General features: G+C 42.8%; 1 protein-coding gene across 2 annotated transcripts; it reads right to left on the reverse strand.

Moving 5' to 3' along the window:
* Positions 1-2069: 2069 nt before the first annotated feature.
* TRIML2 (tripartite motif family like 2) lies at positions 2070-18715 on the reverse strand. 2 transcript variants are annotated; one of them, XM_030815230.1, is made up of 8 exons: positions 18377-18715; positions 15169-15579; positions 14830-14925; positions 11464-11658; positions 9733-9873; positions 7997-8019; positions 7734-7834; positions 2070-2738 (listed from the first exon to the last, which is right to left on the reverse strand). In XM_030815230.1, the coding sequence occupies exons 2-8, from the start codon at positions 15355-15357 to the stop codon at positions 2167-2169; spliced, it is 1317 nt and encodes a 438-aa protein (XP_030671090.1). In that variant the 5' UTR covers positions 15358-15579; positions 18377-18715; the 3' UTR covers positions 2070-2166. The 2 variants fall into 2 exon arrangements, with proteins under 2 accessions (XP_030671090.1, XP_030671089.1); XM_030815229.1 differs by lacking the exon at positions 18377-18715 and adding an exon at positions 8883-8957 and having other exon boundaries at positions 15169-15570.
* Between the last annotated feature and the right edge of the window lie 600 nt (positions 18716-19315).

Consider the following 19315-nt stretch of genomic DNA (forward strand, 5'->3'; position numbering starts at 1 on the left):
AATTTCCTCTTTGTCTTAAATTCAGTATTCGAAGATAATTAGCTGTTCATAAATAACCTGCAGCCTGACCAATATGGTGAAATCCCATCTCTACAAGAATACAAAAATTAGCCAGCTGTGTTGGTGGGCATCTGTAATCCCAGCTACTCAGGAGGCTGAGGCAGGAGAATCCTTTGAACTCTGGAGGTGGAGGTTGCAGTGAGCCAAGATCATGCCATTGCACTACAGTCTGGGCGACAGAAAAATAAATAAGTAAATAAATAAGTAGATAAAACTTGCAAAGCCCTCACTACATGGGTACATTAGGAATTCCTGTACTTTGGAGAAAGAATGCCGATAATGGTTCAACACCATTCTCTGATTTTTCAGTTTGCTACCCTCATTTTTACTATTATTGTTGGTCTAGGTCAGGGTTTGTCAGCCTCAGCACTACTATGTTTTGAGCTGAATAATTCTTTGTGCGTCAGGCTGTGCCGTCCATCGTAGGATATACTGCAGCATCACTGGCCTCTATTCACTAGATTCTGGTGGCACCACTCTTCTGGTGACAACTAAAAAATTGCTGCAGGCATGGTCTGGCTCATTATAAACAATTCTATGTTTATGTTGTGGGTTGTATAGCGATGTTTGATCCGAAGTATTTATTTTAGCTTGTAATTTGCAGTAGCTAGACGTGGAGACGCCGATTCCTGGGTTTTGAACATTAATCATACATTTATTGCTAAATCATCTCACATTTCCCTTTATGAGTCATCGTTATCTTTTCTTAAAAAATTAGATAAGGGTTTGAGAGCCATTGCTCTGAATTCTTTTTATTATTATTTTTTTTTGAGACAGAATCTCGCTGTCACCAGGCTGGGGTGCAGTGCAGTGGTGCAATCTCAGCTCACTGCAACCTCCACCTCCTGGGTTCAAGCAATTCCCCTACCTCAGCCTCCCAAGTAGCTGGGACTACAGGGGTGCACCACCATGCCTGGCTAACCTTTTGTATTTTAGTAGAGACGGGGTTTCACCATGTTGGCCACAATGGTCTCGATCTCCTGACCTCGTGATCTGCCGGCTTCAGCCTCCCAAAGTGCTGGGATTACAGGCGTGAGGCATCATGCTTGGTCTGCTCTGAATTCTTCATCTCAGTGTTTCAAATAATTATCTCACTTCCAGCTCACTTATCTGACCTGACCCTGACTTTTCCGGTAGAGCCACTTCCCCCAATTCTCCATGTGATTTAGCATCAAGACGTATTGTGACTTTTCCGAGTGTCTATCTTTACCAGAATATACTTATTCACATCTTTTTTTTTTTTTTTTTGAGGCGGAGTCTCGCTCTGTCGCCCAGGCTGGCGTGCAGTGGTGCGACCTCGGCTCACACCTGTAATTCCAGCACTTTGGGAGGCCGAGGTGGGTGGATCTCTTGAGATCAGGAGTTTGAGACCATCCTGGCCAACATGGTGAAACCCTGCCTCTACTAAAAATACAAAAATTAGCCGGGTGTGGTGGTGGGCACCTGTAATCCCAGCTACTCGGGAGGCTGAGGCAGGAGAACTGCTTGAACCCAGGGAGGTTGTGGTGAGCTGAGATCCAGCTACTGCACTCCAGCCTGGGCGACAAGAGTGAAATTCCGTCTCAAAAAAAAGGAAAAGAAAATTTTAAAATATTCACATTTTCCACAACTCCTCCTTCTTATCCACATAAAATATCTATATAAATTATTATTCCCTATTTGGAATAAAACATTTTAGGAAGTCCTGATACGCACTGTCAGTAATGGGGTGTCTCTGTTCCACCTGGTGGCAAGCTCACATCTAAAGTCCTGCTTTCATTCCTGATTATACCTGATTCTGCAAATGTTTTCAGAAATATACTGAGTTCCCAACCTAGTTCTAAGGACCCCAGACTATATTTCTTCTCTAATTCCCCAACCCTACGATGCATATGCATTTGTTCTCATTAATGTAGGATCTCCCCGTTATTATCATTCATGATTCAGGTGAAGTGCAACCTCGTCCACTACACACAGGTGCTGACAGTTACACAAATGCAAAGGCTCTGGATATTAAATCAGGCTCCAACTCCTGGAACGCTTTTTATTGGGTTTACACAAATTCTTTCAAAGTCTTGTTCTCCAACTTTCTGGTGTCTCGTGGTCTTGGATTTTGCACACAGAATATTAAGGGCTAACAGCAGCATCGCAAGAAGGACCACGTTGTGGGGAGATGGTGAGGGAGTCTGGACTTGCGTCTCCGTTTGGGATACAGAGGGAAAACACAGGCCTGAGAGCTCCTTGGAAGGTGCAATGGGAGAAATTGTAAATGAGGGACGTCTCGGTCACATTGTAGAATGAGATCTGCCCGTGTTCGTAGTCAAGGAAAACCCCAACTGTGTCCAACTTCTTTTCCAGGAAGAGCCTTTTCAGAGGTGGGAAGACCCAGAGGGTCCACTCGGTCCCCATCACCGACCCCGTGAGCAAGACTTTCTCTCCGGAAGCTCTGGCCGTGCTGCCCTTCGTGTCTGCAGAGCCGTGGCATATGCCCACTTGCCACCTGGTTGCCTTTTCCACATCCACCTCCCAGTAGTGCCTCCCTGAGGTGAAGCTCTCCGCAGCCAGCACCATGGCACTGAAGTCCAGTCTTTCTGGGTTGCCAGCCCCCTCCTGCTGCCCATGTCTCAATCTCATAGTTCTCAGGTCCTCAGATAGTGCCAGGCAGGGATGAGCTGTTTCAGGATCCAACGTTAAATGTCCTACCAGGAGAGAAAACCCTCGTTAACCCAGGAGTTCACCAGTGCCAATGCCAGAGACACGACTTCTAACACACCCGGGCTTCCCACGGAGTGCGTACAAGTCCCAGGCCCAGACACGGGAGAGGCAATTTGGGAGGGTCCAGGAAAAGGAACCTCTAAATTTCACTTCAATATGGACCTCATGGAGGAAAAAGTCCGTAAGATATGGAAAGGGACACAGTTTATTTCAGCAGGAAGAATAAAACAAAGAAGAATGGGCTAAGGAAGGTTTAGAAACACCTTCACCCGGCCAGGCGCGGTGGCTCACAAGGTCAGGAGTTCAAGAGTAGCCTGGCCAAGATGGTGAAACCCCGTCTCTACTAAAAAAATGTAAAAATTAGCTGGGTGTGGTGGTGGGCGCCTGTAATCCCAGCTACTCGGGAGGCTGAGGCAGAAAATTGCTTGAACTCAGGAGGCGGAGGTTGCCGTGAGCCGAGATCGCGCCACTGCACTCCAGCCTGGGCAACAGAGCGAGACTCCATCTCAAAACAAACAAACACACAAACAAACAAAAAACACCTTCACCCCAGAGGCTGTCAAACTGTCCTGGTGCCAGTTCCACCCAGATATCACTTGGGGCCTAACCCTGGTCTTCTATAGATCTCCAAGCCTGGAGCGGCCAGAGGAGTCGGCTAGTGGCAACTCATTCATGGCCCTCCCAATGCCGCACTCTACACATCTTCAATATCCCCACAGGGTGACACAGAGGCCTGGAAATTGCTGACAACACGCCCTGGACATCAGGCAGTACATCAGAGAATTTACCAGCGGAGGACAGAACACCTGTGAGGACCCTCCAGAAACTCACGCTGAGAACATGCAGGCTCAATGAATTCCTCATACCTGCATGAATACGCCTTCTTCCTATCTCTGACTGTTCCTCTTATCTCTTTCTGCCCAACCTCTAACTATTGTGATCTTTCAGGGCTTGGTCCTGGGTCTTCTTCTTTCAAGTAGTATATTCTCCTTCGCTGCCCCCAGGTAACTGTGCATAGCTTCAGTTTTAAACATCTTCTCTGTGCTTATGACTCACTCCATAAACAGCTAAATGCCAGTTGGAAAAAACACAGGAATTTCAAACATAATACACCCAAAATGGAACTTCAATGCCAGCCCTCTGCAGTCTCTACTTCTCAGTTCACAGCTCCCTTATTGCTTCAGTTGTCTAAGCCATAAACTTGGAAGGCCTTTATTTCCTACTTTGTGTAACGTGGAATCCAGCTTAATTTCTATTATTTGACTGAAGTAAATTTAATTAACTTAAATCTCTGAATTGCAAGCCCAATTCACATTATTAGGGTGGTCTCAACAGCTACATGTCTTGAACTTTAAAAAAATTGTCTGAGACTCTCAGTATTTCCAGGAGAATGGCAGAAACAAATGCAAATTATCTCTGGAAAAATGCACAGCTGTGGCCGGGCACAGTGGCTCATGCTTGTAATCCCAGCACTTTAGTTGGGCCCAGGCGGACGGATCGCTTGAGGCCAGGACTTTGAGACCAGCCTGGCGAAACCCCATCTCTACTAAAATTACAAAAATTAGCCAGGCCTGGTGGCGGCTTGTCATCCCAGCTACTCAGGAGGGTGAGGCAGGAGCATCGCTTGCATCTGGGAGGCGGGGCTTGCAGTGAGCTGAGATCGTGCCACTGCACTCCAGCCTGGGCAACAGAGCAAGACTCATCTTAAAAACAAAAACAAAAAAGGTTGAAGAAGAAAAAACAGGAAAATCTCAAGAGAAAAAGAACTTGATAAATTCAACATTGATTCATAAAAATTCTTAGTAAACCAGAAATAAACGGGGACATCCTCAATTTGATGAAAGGCAGCCATAAAAAAAAAAAAAAAAAAAAAAAAAAAACTATAGCTAGGGCCAGTCGCGGTAGCTCGCGCCTTTAATCCCAGCACTCTGGGAGCCTGAGGCAGGCAGATCATGAGGTTGGGAGTTCGAGACCAGCCTGACCAACAAAGTGAAACCCCGTCTCTACTAAAAATACAAAAATTAGCTGAGTGTGGTGGCGCAGGCCTGTAGTCCCAGCTACTCAGGAGGCTGAGGCAGGAGAATCGTTTGAATCTGGGAGGAGGAGGTTGCAGTGAGCTGAGACTTTTCCATTACATTCCAGCCTGGGTGACAGAGCCAGACACCATCTCAAAGAAAAAAAAAAACCTCACAAAACAACAACAAAAGCCCTATAGCTGTATCAGAATTTAGAGTAAAAGACTTAATGTTTTCTTTCTTCCTAAAATTGAGAATAAGCAAGTGTCCACTCTCACCACTTCTATTTAACACACTGCAGGTCTGAGCCAGTATAATAAGGCAAAAAAATGCAGAAAAGGCTTACAGACTGGAAAGGCAGAAATAAAGCTCTCTATACTCATATACTGCATGACTTTGTAGAAAATCCCGAAGGATCTATTTATAGAAATCCACTGTCTAATGAGTGAGTTTTGCATAGTTATAGGGTACAACTGTCAATATATATAAAACAATTCAATTTCTATATACTTGTAATGAACTAGAAATGAATGAAATGTCAATTAGAAATTGCTATTTTAACACACCGTTTACAGTGGCAGTAAAAAACATAAAATACTTAGGGACACATCTCCAAATACATATAACATTTTATGCTGAAAGTGACAAAACACTGATGAGAGAAATGGAAGGCCTAAATAAATGGAGATATTTTGTATTCCTGGATTGAAAGCACTAAATATTGTCAAGATGTCAATTCTCCCCAAATTGATCTGTGGATTCAACGTTACATCAATAAAAATCCCAGCGGTCCATTTTGAAGAGGCCAACAAGCTGATTTCAAAATTTATGTGGAAAAGCAAACAACCTACAGTAGCCAAAACTATTCTGAAAAAGAATAAATTTGGAGAATGCACAGTACCTGCTTTCAAGACTTCCTACAGAGTTATTAATCAAGCCAGTGTGCTATTGGCAAAGGGATAGAGTCAACCATCAATAGACCTGTTAGAGTCACAAATAGACCTGATCACATATACCAGCTGATTTTCAACAGAGGGGCCAAGTAAATTGAATGGACAAGGTAGTGTTTTTAACAAATGAAACTGGAACAAATGGATACACATGAGTCAAAAAATAAAAATAAAAGGTGGGGGGAGGAGAGGGTTTGCACCATTCTGTGAACTGTATACACATATTAACTCTCAGTGGTTCATAGGCCACAATGTAAAACCTAAAACCACAAAACTTTTAGAAGGAAATCTTTGTTGGCTTTGGCAAAATTTGTTAAATAAGACACAAAAAGCAGAAATCATAAAAGAAAAAACTTGATACATTGAACTTCATCAAAATGCAAAACCTCTACACTTCAAAAGATAGTATTAGGAAAATGAGAATATAAACCATACTGGGAGGAAATATTTGCAAAACATATCTGATAAATGAATGCTAAACAGAATTTATAAAGAAATTATAAAACTCAAGAAAGATACAACCCAATTTAGAAAAGGGGTTTGTACATGTATTTCAAAGTAGAGAGCCAGTGAAAATAAACACATGAAAATATGCTTAACATCATTAGTCATTCTGGAAATGCAAATTAAAACGAGATACCACTACACACCTATCGGGTCGGACGTAGTAAAACAAACTGACAATCCCAAACCCTGGTGAGAATATAGAGTCACTGAATCTTTCACACGTTATCGGTGGGAAGGCAAAATGGCACAGGCAGTTTGGAAAACAAGTTTGGCAATCCCACCCTTAGATAGTCAGTCAAGAACTACGAAGCTGTGCCCACACAAAAATCTGCTGCTAACATTTACAGCACAGAGCTGGAAACAACCCATGTCCATAGAATTGCAGAAGGATAAGTAAATTATGGTGTATTGATACAATGGAATATTATCAATAATAAAAAGGAACAAACTACTGATACATGAAGCAGCCTGGACGTTCTATATGTCAACTGCAGTATGCTGTCAGCCTCAAAAGGCCACACACTGTAGGATTCCACGGATAGGACGCTCTGGGAAAGGCAAAGCTATAAGGATGGGAGATATAAACCCTTTGTTATACGTGCTGAATTTCTCCCCCAGAAGTTTTAAATTTTTAAGCAGTGGAATCTGCTTGCAATCATGTTTCATGGCTGGGGAACTGGTAAAGAATCTGCAGCCGGGCATGGTGGCTCACGCCTGTAATCCCAGCACTTTGGGAGCCCAAGGCGCACGGATCACCTGAGATCAGGAGTTCAAGACCAGCCAGACCAACATGGTAAGACGTCGTCTCTACTATAAATACAAAAAATTAGGCGGGTGTGGTGGTGCATGCCTGTAATCCCAGCTACTTGGGAGGCCGAGGCAGGAGAATCACTTGAACCCAGGAGGGGAGGTTGCACCAAGATCACACCACTGCACTCCAGCCTGGGCAAAGTAAAACTCTGTCTGCAAAAAAAAAAAAAAAAAAAAAAAAAAAAAAGATTTTGCATGGGAAGAGCTTTCATATGAGATCATACAGTTATTTTTTTGATCCTTGTCTAATATGTATAACATATTAAGCTCTCCAGTCTCCTAAAATTTTTATTTACTTTTTTATTTATTTTAAGACAGAGTCTCGTTCTGTTGCCCAGGCTGGAGTGCAGTGGTGTGATCTCAGCTCACTGCAACCTCCGCCTCCCGGGTGCAAGCAATTCTCCCGCCTCAGCCACTCAAGTAGCAGGGACTACAGGCATGCGCCACCACAACCGGCTAATTTTCGTATTTTGTGTAGAGATGGGAGTTCACCATGTTGGTTAGGCTGGTTTCAAACTCCTGGTCTCAAGCAAACCGCCCACCTTGGCCTCCCAAAGTGCTGGGATTACAGGAGTGACCCACTGTGCTGGCCTAAAATTTTTAAACTACTGGAATTTGTTTTTATTTATGGCAGGATGGTCATGTGATTCTCAAATACAGAACAGTGCCCTGTGAGCGTTCACACGTGTCAACTTACTCTGGAGTTCTCTGAACATGCTGCTGAGTCCTCTTATGTGGCATAAACTCAGGTCTGTGATATGAGCGGGCTCCAGATGCTCAAGCAACAGTGACTTGCTCCTGAAGAGAAAGGACAGCCTCAGTTATCTGCACAGACCACAGGCCCCTTGGTCTAGTGGATGGATCCCATTACATCCTACCAGCAAATGCAATCTCCTTATCCCAATCAACATCTTACTGGACTCTGATTCTCACCCAATTGTATCCAAAATGAAAACTCACCTTTCTAAAGAGTATTTTGCATTCTAAGGGAAAGAAAAGAGACCAGGTTACTACTGGGTTTTTGAGCTGTCTTTTGCAATCTGTGCCCAGGAAAATATCCTCTTACAATGAACTCAATTTCCATGTCATTTCTTCAGCTTCATCATGCTAGTTATCAGATGAACAAATTCTAACATGGAAATAGAAAAAGTCAGAAAAATGCATGAAATCATTTTGTCGTAGTCCCAAGGGAAAGGTTTTCTATCCCTCAACCCAGCCATCTTACTCAGAGCCCTCATTTGTCAGTCTTCAGACGGGAGCATCTATCAGCTTTCCATGCAGGGGGTGGCCAGAGTTGAGCAGGTGAAGTGGCCGCTGGCCGGGAGGGCAGTGGGAGCCTGGCAGAGCCACACCTGCTTGCATGCTCAAGAACTGAGCTGCTTCCTAAGGATTTACCTGCAGACACTTTCCAGATGAGCGCATTCACTCGCAATTATAAGCCCAGGAGAGGGATATGGACAGTCTTAAAAAGACAGTAAGGCCAGGCGCGGTGGCTCATGCTTGTAATCCCAGCACTTTGGGAGGCCAATGTGGGCGTATGAGCTGAGGTCACGAGTTTGAGACCAGCCTGACCAACATGGTGAAACCCTGTCTCTACTAAAAATACAAAAATTAGCTGGGCATGGTGGTGGGCGCCTGTAATCCCAGCTACTCGGGAGGCTGAGGCAGGAGAATCACTTGAACCTGGGAGGCAGAGGTTACAGTGAGCCAAAATTGCACCACTGCACTCCAGCCTGGGCGACAGATCGAGACTCCATCTCATTAAAAAAAAAAAAAAAAAAAGGTAACCCACTTTCTGAAAGGCAACGTATGTTACTATACACAATTCAAAATTTGCAATACTTACCATAGACTGAGTAACTTCTTCACACCAGAAATTCATTTCTTGCAGTTCTGGAGGCCGAATTTCAAGATCAAGGCACTGGCAGATTCAGTGTCCGGTGAGGGCTCCATCCCTCCTAGGTAGCCTCCATCTCCAGCCTCACAAGCTGAAGGGGTGAGGTCTTCCTCGGCCTCTTTTGTAAGAGCCCTAATCCCATTCACAGGGGCTCTGCCCCCTGGCCCCACTCACTACCCAAAGGCCCCACCTCCCAATACCATCGCCTTGGAGGTGAGGATTTCAACATATATATTTTGGAGGGACACAAACATTCAGACCATAGCAGATAATCTCACACTTGTTTCAAGATTATCACAGATGACGATATATTTTCTTTTGCCAGAAAGTCTGTGAATGTTAGCAACCACACATGTATATGTGTGTGTACATACACTTATTATCCAAAGATCAAACAAAAAGCAGTCTGCATCTTTCTTTTTCACTTCATGAGTGCTTGAAGACACTATTTTAGTGCCGATAGAGCTGTTTTATTCTTTATGATTACAGAGTATTTCATTGCATGGATGTATCATAATTTGACTAATCAATTATTAACCACACTGTGTCACATCTCAACCCTAACTTACTGCTGATAATTTTAAGGTGAGAATTCATCTCATGAAGCAGCTCCACACTATCCCACGAAGCTATGACCATTCCTAAAGCTTTTGGCAGCTGAAAAATAGTCGTGTAGCCTTCTTTTGTGGTTGAAGGTAATTGGGTATTGTGTTCTGGCAGCAACCCCTAACGAGTACTGTCCACTTCTCATTTCTCAAATACTGGAATGAATTTTATTTTCTTTTTCCCAGCATCTTACCTTGAGCAATGCTAAGGCGCCTTCCCCACACTTTCTCTCAAGCTCCACGATGAGCTTTCGGAGGCTGCAGATCTGTTTAGAAACCCTGGCTTCACTCTCCTTCAGTTTCTTCATGTTCTCTCTCCCCACATGGCCCAGTCTCTGCAGAAGCATCTCTTTGTTACTATTCAACAACCTCAAGTTCAGGAACAAGAGTTCGGTAACTTCTCCTATAGATTAATTCAACCATGTCTTTAAAAACCTGCTTTTTGGTTGGGCGCAGTGGTTTACGCCTGTAATCCCAGCACTTTGGGTGGCCGAGGCCAGTGGATCATGAGGTCAGGTGTTCGAGACCAGCCTGGCCAACATGGTGAAACCCGGTCTCCACAAAAAGTACAAAAATTAGCTAGGCATGGTGGCGGGTGCCTGTAATCCCAGCTACTCAGGAGGCTGAGGCAGGAGAATCGCTTGAACCCGGGAGGCAGAGGTTGCAGTGAGCCAAAACCATGCCACTGCACTCTAGCCTGAGTGACAGAGCAAGACTCCATCTCAAAAAAAAAAAAAACAAAAACAAAAATAAAAAATCAAAAACAAAAAAAAAAGCCCTGCTTTTCTGCCTGCTACCCCAGGAATAGACATAATTAGGCAAGGCCATGATATTCTTTTGTTGAAGCAGGATTCCTCTCAAGAAACAGTTGATTCTTTGCCCCGTATTACGTATGTTTAAGCTGATACAGATGTGTGTGCACACAGCCCTTACTCACATTAACACGCACCTAAAACATTTCGTGTTTTTTCTGTGGCTGTTCGTTCAGAAGGTTCCCTATTTTTTCATTCACTTGAAATCAATTAAAATTACGTTATATAGATTGACAAATAAGAAATAAATAATTATGTTACTGATATCTGTTTTCTTTTTATCCTTCCAAGTATACTTTATGTAGGTAGTCAGATAAGCAACATGCGTACGTTATTTAGGGGGAAAAAACATAAACATAAGTGATAGTTTATTATATTTGATTACTAATCCGACAACTTACTTTCTTCTTGGAGAACATTCCTTATTCATATACACAGAGCCATGACACTATCTTCACATGCTGAAGAGTATTCTTCCATGTATGTATGGAGTACACTTTGTGAGTCTTCTATTGACAAATACAGGGTGTTTCTAACCTCTTGCTATGAATAAATGTTATAATTGTAATATCTGCTGCTCATCAACTGGTTAACATGAACAAGACAGATTTAATAAGCTTTAGCAGACTGTCTCACTCAAATCTCACAATAATTTTATAAATTAGGGGCCATTGTTTTATCAGTTTACAGCTAAAGGAACCAAGTCAAAGGTTAAGCAGCAGGTCGTAGGCCACCCAGGAGCCAGTAAACAGTTGACTCAGATAGGAACTCCATTCATCCGGCTTCTAAGGTGAATTCTAAACCATGGCTCTACACTGGAACTCAGTTTCAGTGTTGCCTTACCCAGCTGTCTTTTTCTATGTGTGTAAGTATATTTGAAGCATAATACAGTAATATGTGTACAAATATATTTACAGGTATATTGTGCTTTATTTATGTCTTTTTATATGTATGTCAAGATAAATTCATAGAAACGGAGTTGCCAGGTAGGTATATAATTCATTTTAATACATGTGTGGTTGTCACTGGCTATGTTACTCTGGAATTGACATAATGTTCAGCTCTTCTTTTTCTCATTTCTCAAATATGAGGATGCTGTTGTCAACATCTCACCTGTAGCATTTCCTGGAACATCTCCTCCAGCTCGGTGGCAAGGTTGATCACTTGATTCGGAAGGGCTTCTCTCAAGTTCAAGTCAGATACGCATTCCTGCTGTCTCTGGAGATTCTGCTCACACTCTTCATTCAATAACCGGAGTCTCATACTATACTCAGACTCAATCATCTTTTTAAAATTTTGTTCCTCTTCCTTCCTCATACAGACATGGTAGACTTCAGGTTAAACATGATGGATTAACAACACACACACATACACACACACAGGTTATAATACATACATACATATATATATATGTGTATATATCTTACACTGACCACAATGTATTCTTTCCATCTCTAACCCCAATATAAAGACAAGGAAGGCTGGGCGCAGTGGCTCACGCCTATAATCCCAACACTTGGGGAGGCCAAGGTGGGTGGATCACGAGGTCAGGAGTTCAAGACCAGCCTGACCAATATGGTGAAACCCCGTCTCTACTAAGAATACAAAAATTAGCTGGGCATGGTGGCACGTGCCTGTAATCCCAGCTACTCAGGAGGCTGAGGCAGGAAAATCGCTTGAACCCGGGAGGTGGAGGTTGCAGTGAGCCAAGATTGCACCACGGCACTCCAGCCTGGCAACAGAGCTGGACTCTGTCTCAAAAAAAAAAAAAAAAAAAAAAAAGACAAGGAAATGAAAAGTACAGAAGAAAAGGAATAAACCCAAAGGAGAAATGGAATTTGAGTCAACATCAGCCAAGACATCAACACAATTTTAGAACATGAAATGCAGACAAAGAAGTGTTCATCAATAAGGAAAAACTAAGGAAGCTACAGCCTCTGTCAACAGACGAGGAGACCAGGACATTGGAAAAGGGCCAATGGGATTTGCTGACGTTGGGTAAGAGTTGTGGGAAAAAAAGGAGTCATGGACAAAAGACATCGAAAATTTTAGACTAAGCAACTGGAAGAATGGAATTACCAAAATATATAATCTATGGAAAGGCTGGATTCCAGAAGTGAGGAGTGTGCGTTAGTTCGGGATGTGATGAATTTGATTAGTCAATTAGACATCCAAGTAAAGACAGTAAGTAGGAAATTGGACATGAAGTCTACTACCTTTTGGAAGTCTGAGCTAGGGATATATATTTGAGAGGAGTCATCTTAGAGATGCTTAAATAGCATCTCTATTAAGCTATTTAAGATTCAATGAAATTGTCCGGGCTCACGTCTGTAATCCCAGCACTTTGGGAGGCCAAAGCAGGTGGATCATGAGGTCAGCAGTTCGAGACCAGCCTGACCAACATGGTGAAACCCCGTCTCTACTAAAAATACAAAAATTAGCCAGGCATGATGACAGGCGCCTGTAATGTCAGCTACCTGGGAGACTAAGGCAGGAGAATCGCTTGAACCCGGGAGGCGGAGGTTGCAGTGAGCCGAGATCGCATCACTGAACTCTAGCCTGGGCAACAAGAGCGAAACTCCGTCTCAAAAAAAAAAAAAAAAAGGTTCAATGAAATCAAGATTTATCAAGAACCTGACCACTTCTCACCACCGCTCTACCCATCCCCCAGTTCTCTCCCATCATCTCTCCCTAATTATTGCAAGTCCCTTTGCACGTCTCTCCACCTCTGCTTTTACTATCTTGTTTTTTTTTTTTTGACGGAGTCTCGCTCTGTCGCCCAGGCTGGAGTGCAGTGGAGCGGCTAATTTTTTGTATTTTTTAGTAGAGACGGGGTTTCACCATGTTAGCCAGGATGGTCTTGATCTCCTGACCTCGTGATCCGCCCGCCTTGGCCTCCCAAAGTGCTGGGATTACAGGCGTGAGCCACCACGACCGGCCTGCTTTTACTATCTTAATGTCTATTTTCATTTGGCAGCTAGCATGTTTCTATGAAAATGGAAGTTAAATCATGTCAGTCTTCTGTTTGAAACCTTCCAGTGGTTTTGAACCTTGTATTTCATTGAGGGCTAGCCACCCTAAATGACTGACCACCTTCTTCTGATCTCATCATCTACAACCCCCATTTCCTTATACAGCTCCAGCCAGATACATGGCAGCCTCCAGGCCTTTCCTCTGCCTAGAATATTCCTCCACAAGAAAACTGCATGGCCCAATCCCTCACTTCCTTCAGTGCCACCTTCTGAATAACAAGGTTCTGATCACTTTATTTAAAAGCTCACTCCATTGCTTTCTTTCTCTCCTAAAAAAATCTTTTTAAAACACTTCCCATGTAACATACTATACATTAAACTTATTTTGTTTATATCCACTAGAATGCAAGTTCCATGAAAGCAGAACCTTTTTTTTTTTTTCCACTGGCAAGCCCCTAGCACCTTGCATAGTCCCTGGCAAACAGTGGGATCTCAGTATTTGCTGAACATGCGGTGCTTGGAACTGAAAAAAAAAGGGGGATCAGCTGAAAAATTCTTACCTAGCCTGGCAATTCTCCTCCACTATCTTCCCTAACTAGGCATTTATTTCCTTTAAAAATTGAGGGAGAGAAAAGACCCAGAATCGGGGATACCTTGCACAGAATAGGATTAAGTATGAAGATACAGGCTGAAATTAGATGTGAAATAGGCCTAACAGGTGGTGAACCCTCAAATCTGGATAGCAATTCTCAAATTGCTCTTTAAAGGGTTTCAGAATTTATGTGGCAACCAGAAGTACAAGAGATGCTCATTCTCCTACATCATTGTTATAAACGGTGTCGTTAATCTTTTTGATCATTGCAAATAGCATTGCAAATGCCATTTTACTCACCATATAATTTGTATTTCTCTTACCATCAACAAAGTTCAAATTCTTTCAATGTATTTAAAATATATTTACACTTTCTTTTCTGCAAACTCTCATTTGATCGTTTTTTAAAATTAAGTTTCTAGTCTTTTCCTTACTGACTTCTTTTATTTTTATTTTTGTTGAGATGGAGTCTTGCTCTGTGGCCTAGGCTGGAGTCCAGTAATGTGATCTCGGCTCACTGCAACCTCTGCCTCCCAGTTCAAGCGATTCTCCTGCCTCAGCCTCCCGAGTAGCTGGGAATACAGGCTTGTGCAACCATGCCCAGCTAATTTTTGTATTTTTAGTAGAGACAGGGTTTCACCATGTTGGCCAGGCTGGTCTCGAACTCCTGACCTCAAGTGATCCACCCTCCTCAGCTTCCCAAAGTGCTGGGATTACAGGCCTGAGTCACCACGCCCAGCCTCCTGCTGACTTTAAAGAGCTTTTTATACATTAAGATATTAGCACTTTTCCTTCCTATAGATTTCACGTTTTTCCTGCTTTGTGATTTGTCTTTTGACTTTGTTTATGATACACTATTTTCTAACAACATTACTGGTAATTTTCCCCCAAGAATCAAGATAAGCACTCACTGACCTGAATCATCGCCATTCTTTCTCGCTCATCAGTCAATATGCTTTTAGCTGCTTCAAGTTTCTCCCTTGATGTGTTCAATATTTCCTGGAATAACTTCTATAGAGAAAGCACAGAATTCTAGGTGAGATCATTGATTTAGAACAGTTGGATTCCTAACCTTAAACAGCCAACGACTCTGAGTATATATTTTCTTAGCCTTTAGGTTGAAGGTTCAACGAACTTATCTAATATTCTGTAATAAACATCATCTAAGGTAATGGTTTTGGAGGACCAGAATGTCTGTCCATTTCATCCATATAGGAGTTGGCCAGAGTGTTTTGGGATTTGCGTGAATCTTACCCTGTAATTCTCAGCAGCCTCTTGTATCCCACACACCATGTGATGTTTGTGCTCCTGGGACTGGCAGCATTTGCTGCAGAGTGTGATTTGGTCAACATCACAGAACAGCCGTGCTGGTTCCAGGTGTGTTTCACAATAGGCATCTTCTGTGATGTTGTGCTGTAACCGAGGGCTGAGCCTTTTGGACATCCTGGTAGGGGTCCCTGGTTGAAGACTGGACTGTTTGCTTCTACTGAGGTATTTCCCTGCACTGTGAATGAGAAAAAATGGTGGCTTCCTTTGTTTTCTGGAGCAGGGACACACACTTGGCAACTTCAGGGTCCACGAAGATCCAAGGAAATAAGTCCACGCAGACAGAGCGGGTCGGCGCTCTGGACTCCTCAAATCCAGCAAACTTCTGGCAGCTGCCTGCTTGGGGAAAAGACAGAGTTAGGCCAGTGTTCTAAGACCAGCGGGTCTCCCTCAGGTCTTCTGACAATCTTGAGCAACAGGCTGAAAATTACTTACAAGGAACACCACTGACCTATGAGTCATTCAGGGGAAAACAGTGCTCAAAAGGCATCGCGCTAATTTCTGAAGGAACTTCAGGACTAGAGTGAGGTAACAGAGTACGAAAGAAGTTCATTGACAGAATTACAGAAAAAAACCACAACTATCTGAAAAAGTTATTAAAATACTTTCCCTCTGAGAGACAGTTGCTCTGTCGCCCAGTCTAGAGTACAGTGGCGTGACCACGGCTCACTGCGGCCTCTGGAACTCCCGGGCTCCAGCGATCCTCCCACCGCAGCTTCTGGAGTAGCTGGGACTACAGGCGCGAGCCACCACAGGCGGCTCAAAACACATTGCAACAGAAGGAACGGGGAAGCAAATGAGGGAAAACAGCTCCTCTTTTTTTTTGAGACGGAGTCTCGCTCTGTCGCCCAGGCTGGAGTGCAGTGGCGCGATCTCGGCTCACTGCAAGCTCCGCCTCCCGGGTTCCCGCCATTCTCCTGCCTTGGAGTAGCTGGGACTACAGGCGCCCGCCCCCACGCCCGGCTAATTTTGTGTATTTTTTTTAGTAGAGACGGGGTTTCACAGTGTTGGCCACACTGGTCTCGATCTCCTGACCTCAGGTGATCCGCCCGCCTTGGCCTCACAAAGTGCTGGGATTACAGGCATGAGCCACCATGCCTGGCTTGTTTTTATTATTTTAAATGAATAATTATAAAATTAAAGAGATTTTTATTTTTATATTATTATTATATATTATATAATTTATATATTATTATATATTATAATTTTATATTATATATTAATTGTAAAATGCAGTTTTAAATTTCTAATACAGTAAACATAGATATTAACACTCATAAACAAAAGCTTATTGGGAACTTTGTCAATAATGAGTGCAAAGGAGTACTGATTCCAAAAAGTTGAGAATTTTGACCTGAAAAGGCATATTCCCCACAAATGGAGTTGTGGGTGAATGCATCCATAATTTTGACATGTTTTGTCAGTTTCCCAAGCATAAAAGTTGTAGAATTTTGCACTCCAAGCAACAAATTAAAAAGATGTTAAACTTTTGGATCATTGCCCACTGGCTGGGTGAGAAATAGTATATTCATATATTTTTAACTTCCATCTGTTCTATTATTAATATGTCTAAGCCTTTTATTTTCATATGCTAAAAAACCATTTTCATTTCTTTTGCTGCGAACTCTATGTTCAAGCCTCTTTCTCAGTTTATTCCATCAGGTTTGGCCTTTTTGGAGGGAGGGGTCAATTTTAAGAGTTATAGATCCAAGTTCCTGTATATTATGAGTTGCAAACACTTTCTCCTTCCTTCCTTGTCTTTGATGCTCTCATCCTTTCTTCTGCTTAGGTCTTTGAAATCCCTGCTGGTTTCCCGTGTCTTAGGTCCCTGAACATTTCCGAGATGACTCCACTGAGTCACCAAAACAAAGAAATTCACCAGCTCAAATTTTTCCTTGAGCTCTCAGCAGCATTTAACATAGCTGACCACGCCCTTCTGCCTAGAATGTTTTCTTCTCTCATCTGTCTGCAGCTGACATTCCTCTAACTTGACTGGTCTTGTTCTCCATGGCCTTTTCTGGTCCCACATCCTCTGAACCTCTCAATCTTGGGGTGCTTCAAGGTTGAGTTCTGGTCTCCAGTCCTGGTCTCTTCCCTAGGTAATCTTACTCGTTTTTGAAGATTTAAGTTCCACTCTCCGATTTCAATCTCCTGCCCAATTCCCAACTTTTTGCAACAGAATGTCTACGGAGCACCCAAAATTAACATATCTAAAGCCGCTCAGGATCTCAACCCAATGGCTCTCTTCCCCCAAACTCATTCCTTTAGAGCCACAGTTTAAGCCTTCCTTTCACCAACTCAACTATTGTTTTCCAAATTTATATTCCGTCCTGCCCTCCTCGCCCATCTCCAGCTCCTCTCTGCTCAACCACCAGAATACTATTTTAAAACTAAAACCAAGTGAGCAGGTTTCTGGTCACTTTCTATGGCATTTAGAGTAAGATCCAAGTGGCCAACCCAGTCCTACACAATCTGGCCTCCTGCCTTCATCTGATCTCACTATAGCTTTCCCCGATCACTGTCAATTCTAGTTGCCTCTGATTCATCACAGCCCTTCCCCCTTCCGTGGCCAACAAAGCTCTTCTCTCATATTTTTGCAACTCTGGCTGCCTCTTCTTTCTTCCCTTCAGTTCTCAGCTCAAATGCCTTCCCAAGAGACCTTTCCATCACCATTCAATTTGAAATACCTTCCCACTACTTATCTCCTTATTTTATTTTCTTTGTAGCGAAATGATTTTATCTTTCTATGAACAAGTTTACTTGTGGGTCACTCTCCATCCATAAGAAACATCCATAAGAAACTAAGTCCTTGAGATGCCCTGTGTCTACATCTGACATACTTGATGCACAATAAATATTTTAATAGATATTTTATGTCAAACCAGTAAAAACTGAAGGTGTAATGAGACAGAGACAGAGACTAAATATTTTTACAGAAACAACAGAGGAAAATTGACGAATTAAGTCCCCAGCATGTTGTCTACCCTTATTTTGTTTTTCCTAATTTTTTTCTTCAGGCTTTTTCCTGATAACACACAGATACACACACACACGCATACATAGATTCTAAGATCAAGTTTAGAAACCTAAAGAAACAATTATTAAGAAAATGATCTATAGAGGAAATCTCACTTACTTGCTTTGTAGCAATCCTGGGTATTTCCTTTTTTTTTTTTTGAGACAGGATCTTGCTCTGTCACCCAGGCTGGAATGCAGTGGCGTGATCTCGGCTCACTGCAGCCTCGAGCTCCCAGGCTCAAGTGATTCTCCCACCTTGACCTCCTGAGTAGCTGGGATTACAGGCACTGCACGACCACACCCCGCTAATTTTTGTATTTTTTGTAGAGACGGGGTTTCAGTATGCTTCCTAGGCTGGTCTTGAACTCCTGGGCTCAAGCAATCTGCCTGCCTCAGCCTCCCAAAGTGCTGATGAGTCACCACGCCCAAACAAGGTATTTCCTTTAGGGAAAAAGCTGGAACAGTGGAGACTGAAGAGATTTTATCTGTTCAGTTCCTCCCTCAGCCCCGCCCTCACATCATCAGGAAGGCATCAGTGAAGTTTCTTATCATATTCACACAATTAATCTCATTAGAACCAGCTGAGTTTATTAAAACGCAAGGATCTTCACAGGGTCTCTGATTCCAGAAATCTAGGGTGGGGTCTGTAATTGACATTTTTAATGGACTCCCAGAAAATGCTTAATAGCCCTGACCTTGGCTGGATAAATATCTTGTTTTATCTCCAATGTCATGTGCAGTGCCTAACGCCGCTAGCTCCTTAAGGTTTGGGGTTTTCTTTCTTAATGAATCTAGTGTATATTGACAATTTCACAGGAAAGAAGCCTTCAAGCTAATACTCAAGACTGTGTTTGCTCCTTAGTAGAAAATAATGCCTGACTTGTTAGTTTCTAGAACGTTTGCTGGAGGAGGTGTTCATTCCATTATCTGTGGAAAGAAAAATCAGGAGTAGAGATAACTGCCTAAGGAATCTGTCACAGATGGGAGGTCAGGGAACAATCCCAGATAATTCATATTTGATATTTGGCTTCAGTGAGGAGGAACTCTTCACAGCTTT

Source organism: Nomascus leucogenys, chromosome 7b (assembly GCF_006542625.1).
Source record: "Nomascus leucogenys isolate Asia chromosome 7b, Asia_NLE_v1, whole genome shotgun sequence".
In the NCBI taxonomy this organism is placed as follows: domain Eukaryota; kingdom Metazoa; phylum Chordata; class Mammalia; order Primates; family Hylobatidae; genus Nomascus; species Nomascus leucogenys.

What these genes read in the sequence shown, in the direction of transcription:
- TRIML2 (XM_030815229.1), bottom strand. Translation starts at nt 15,357, where the DNA reads ATGTCCAAAAGGCTCAGCCCTCGGTTACAGCACAACATCACAGAAGAT. An exon ending in GCGCCTTAGCATTGCTCAAG is followed by an intron (nt 8,958 to 9,732) that starts GTAAGATGCTGG and finishes TGAATCTGCCAG; the next exon opens with TGCCTTGATCTTGAAATTCG. An exon ending in CATGTTCAGAGAACTCCAGA is followed by an intron (nt 2,739 to 7,733) that starts GTAAGTTGACAC and finishes CTCTCCTGGTAG; the next exon opens with GACATTTAACGTTGGATCCT.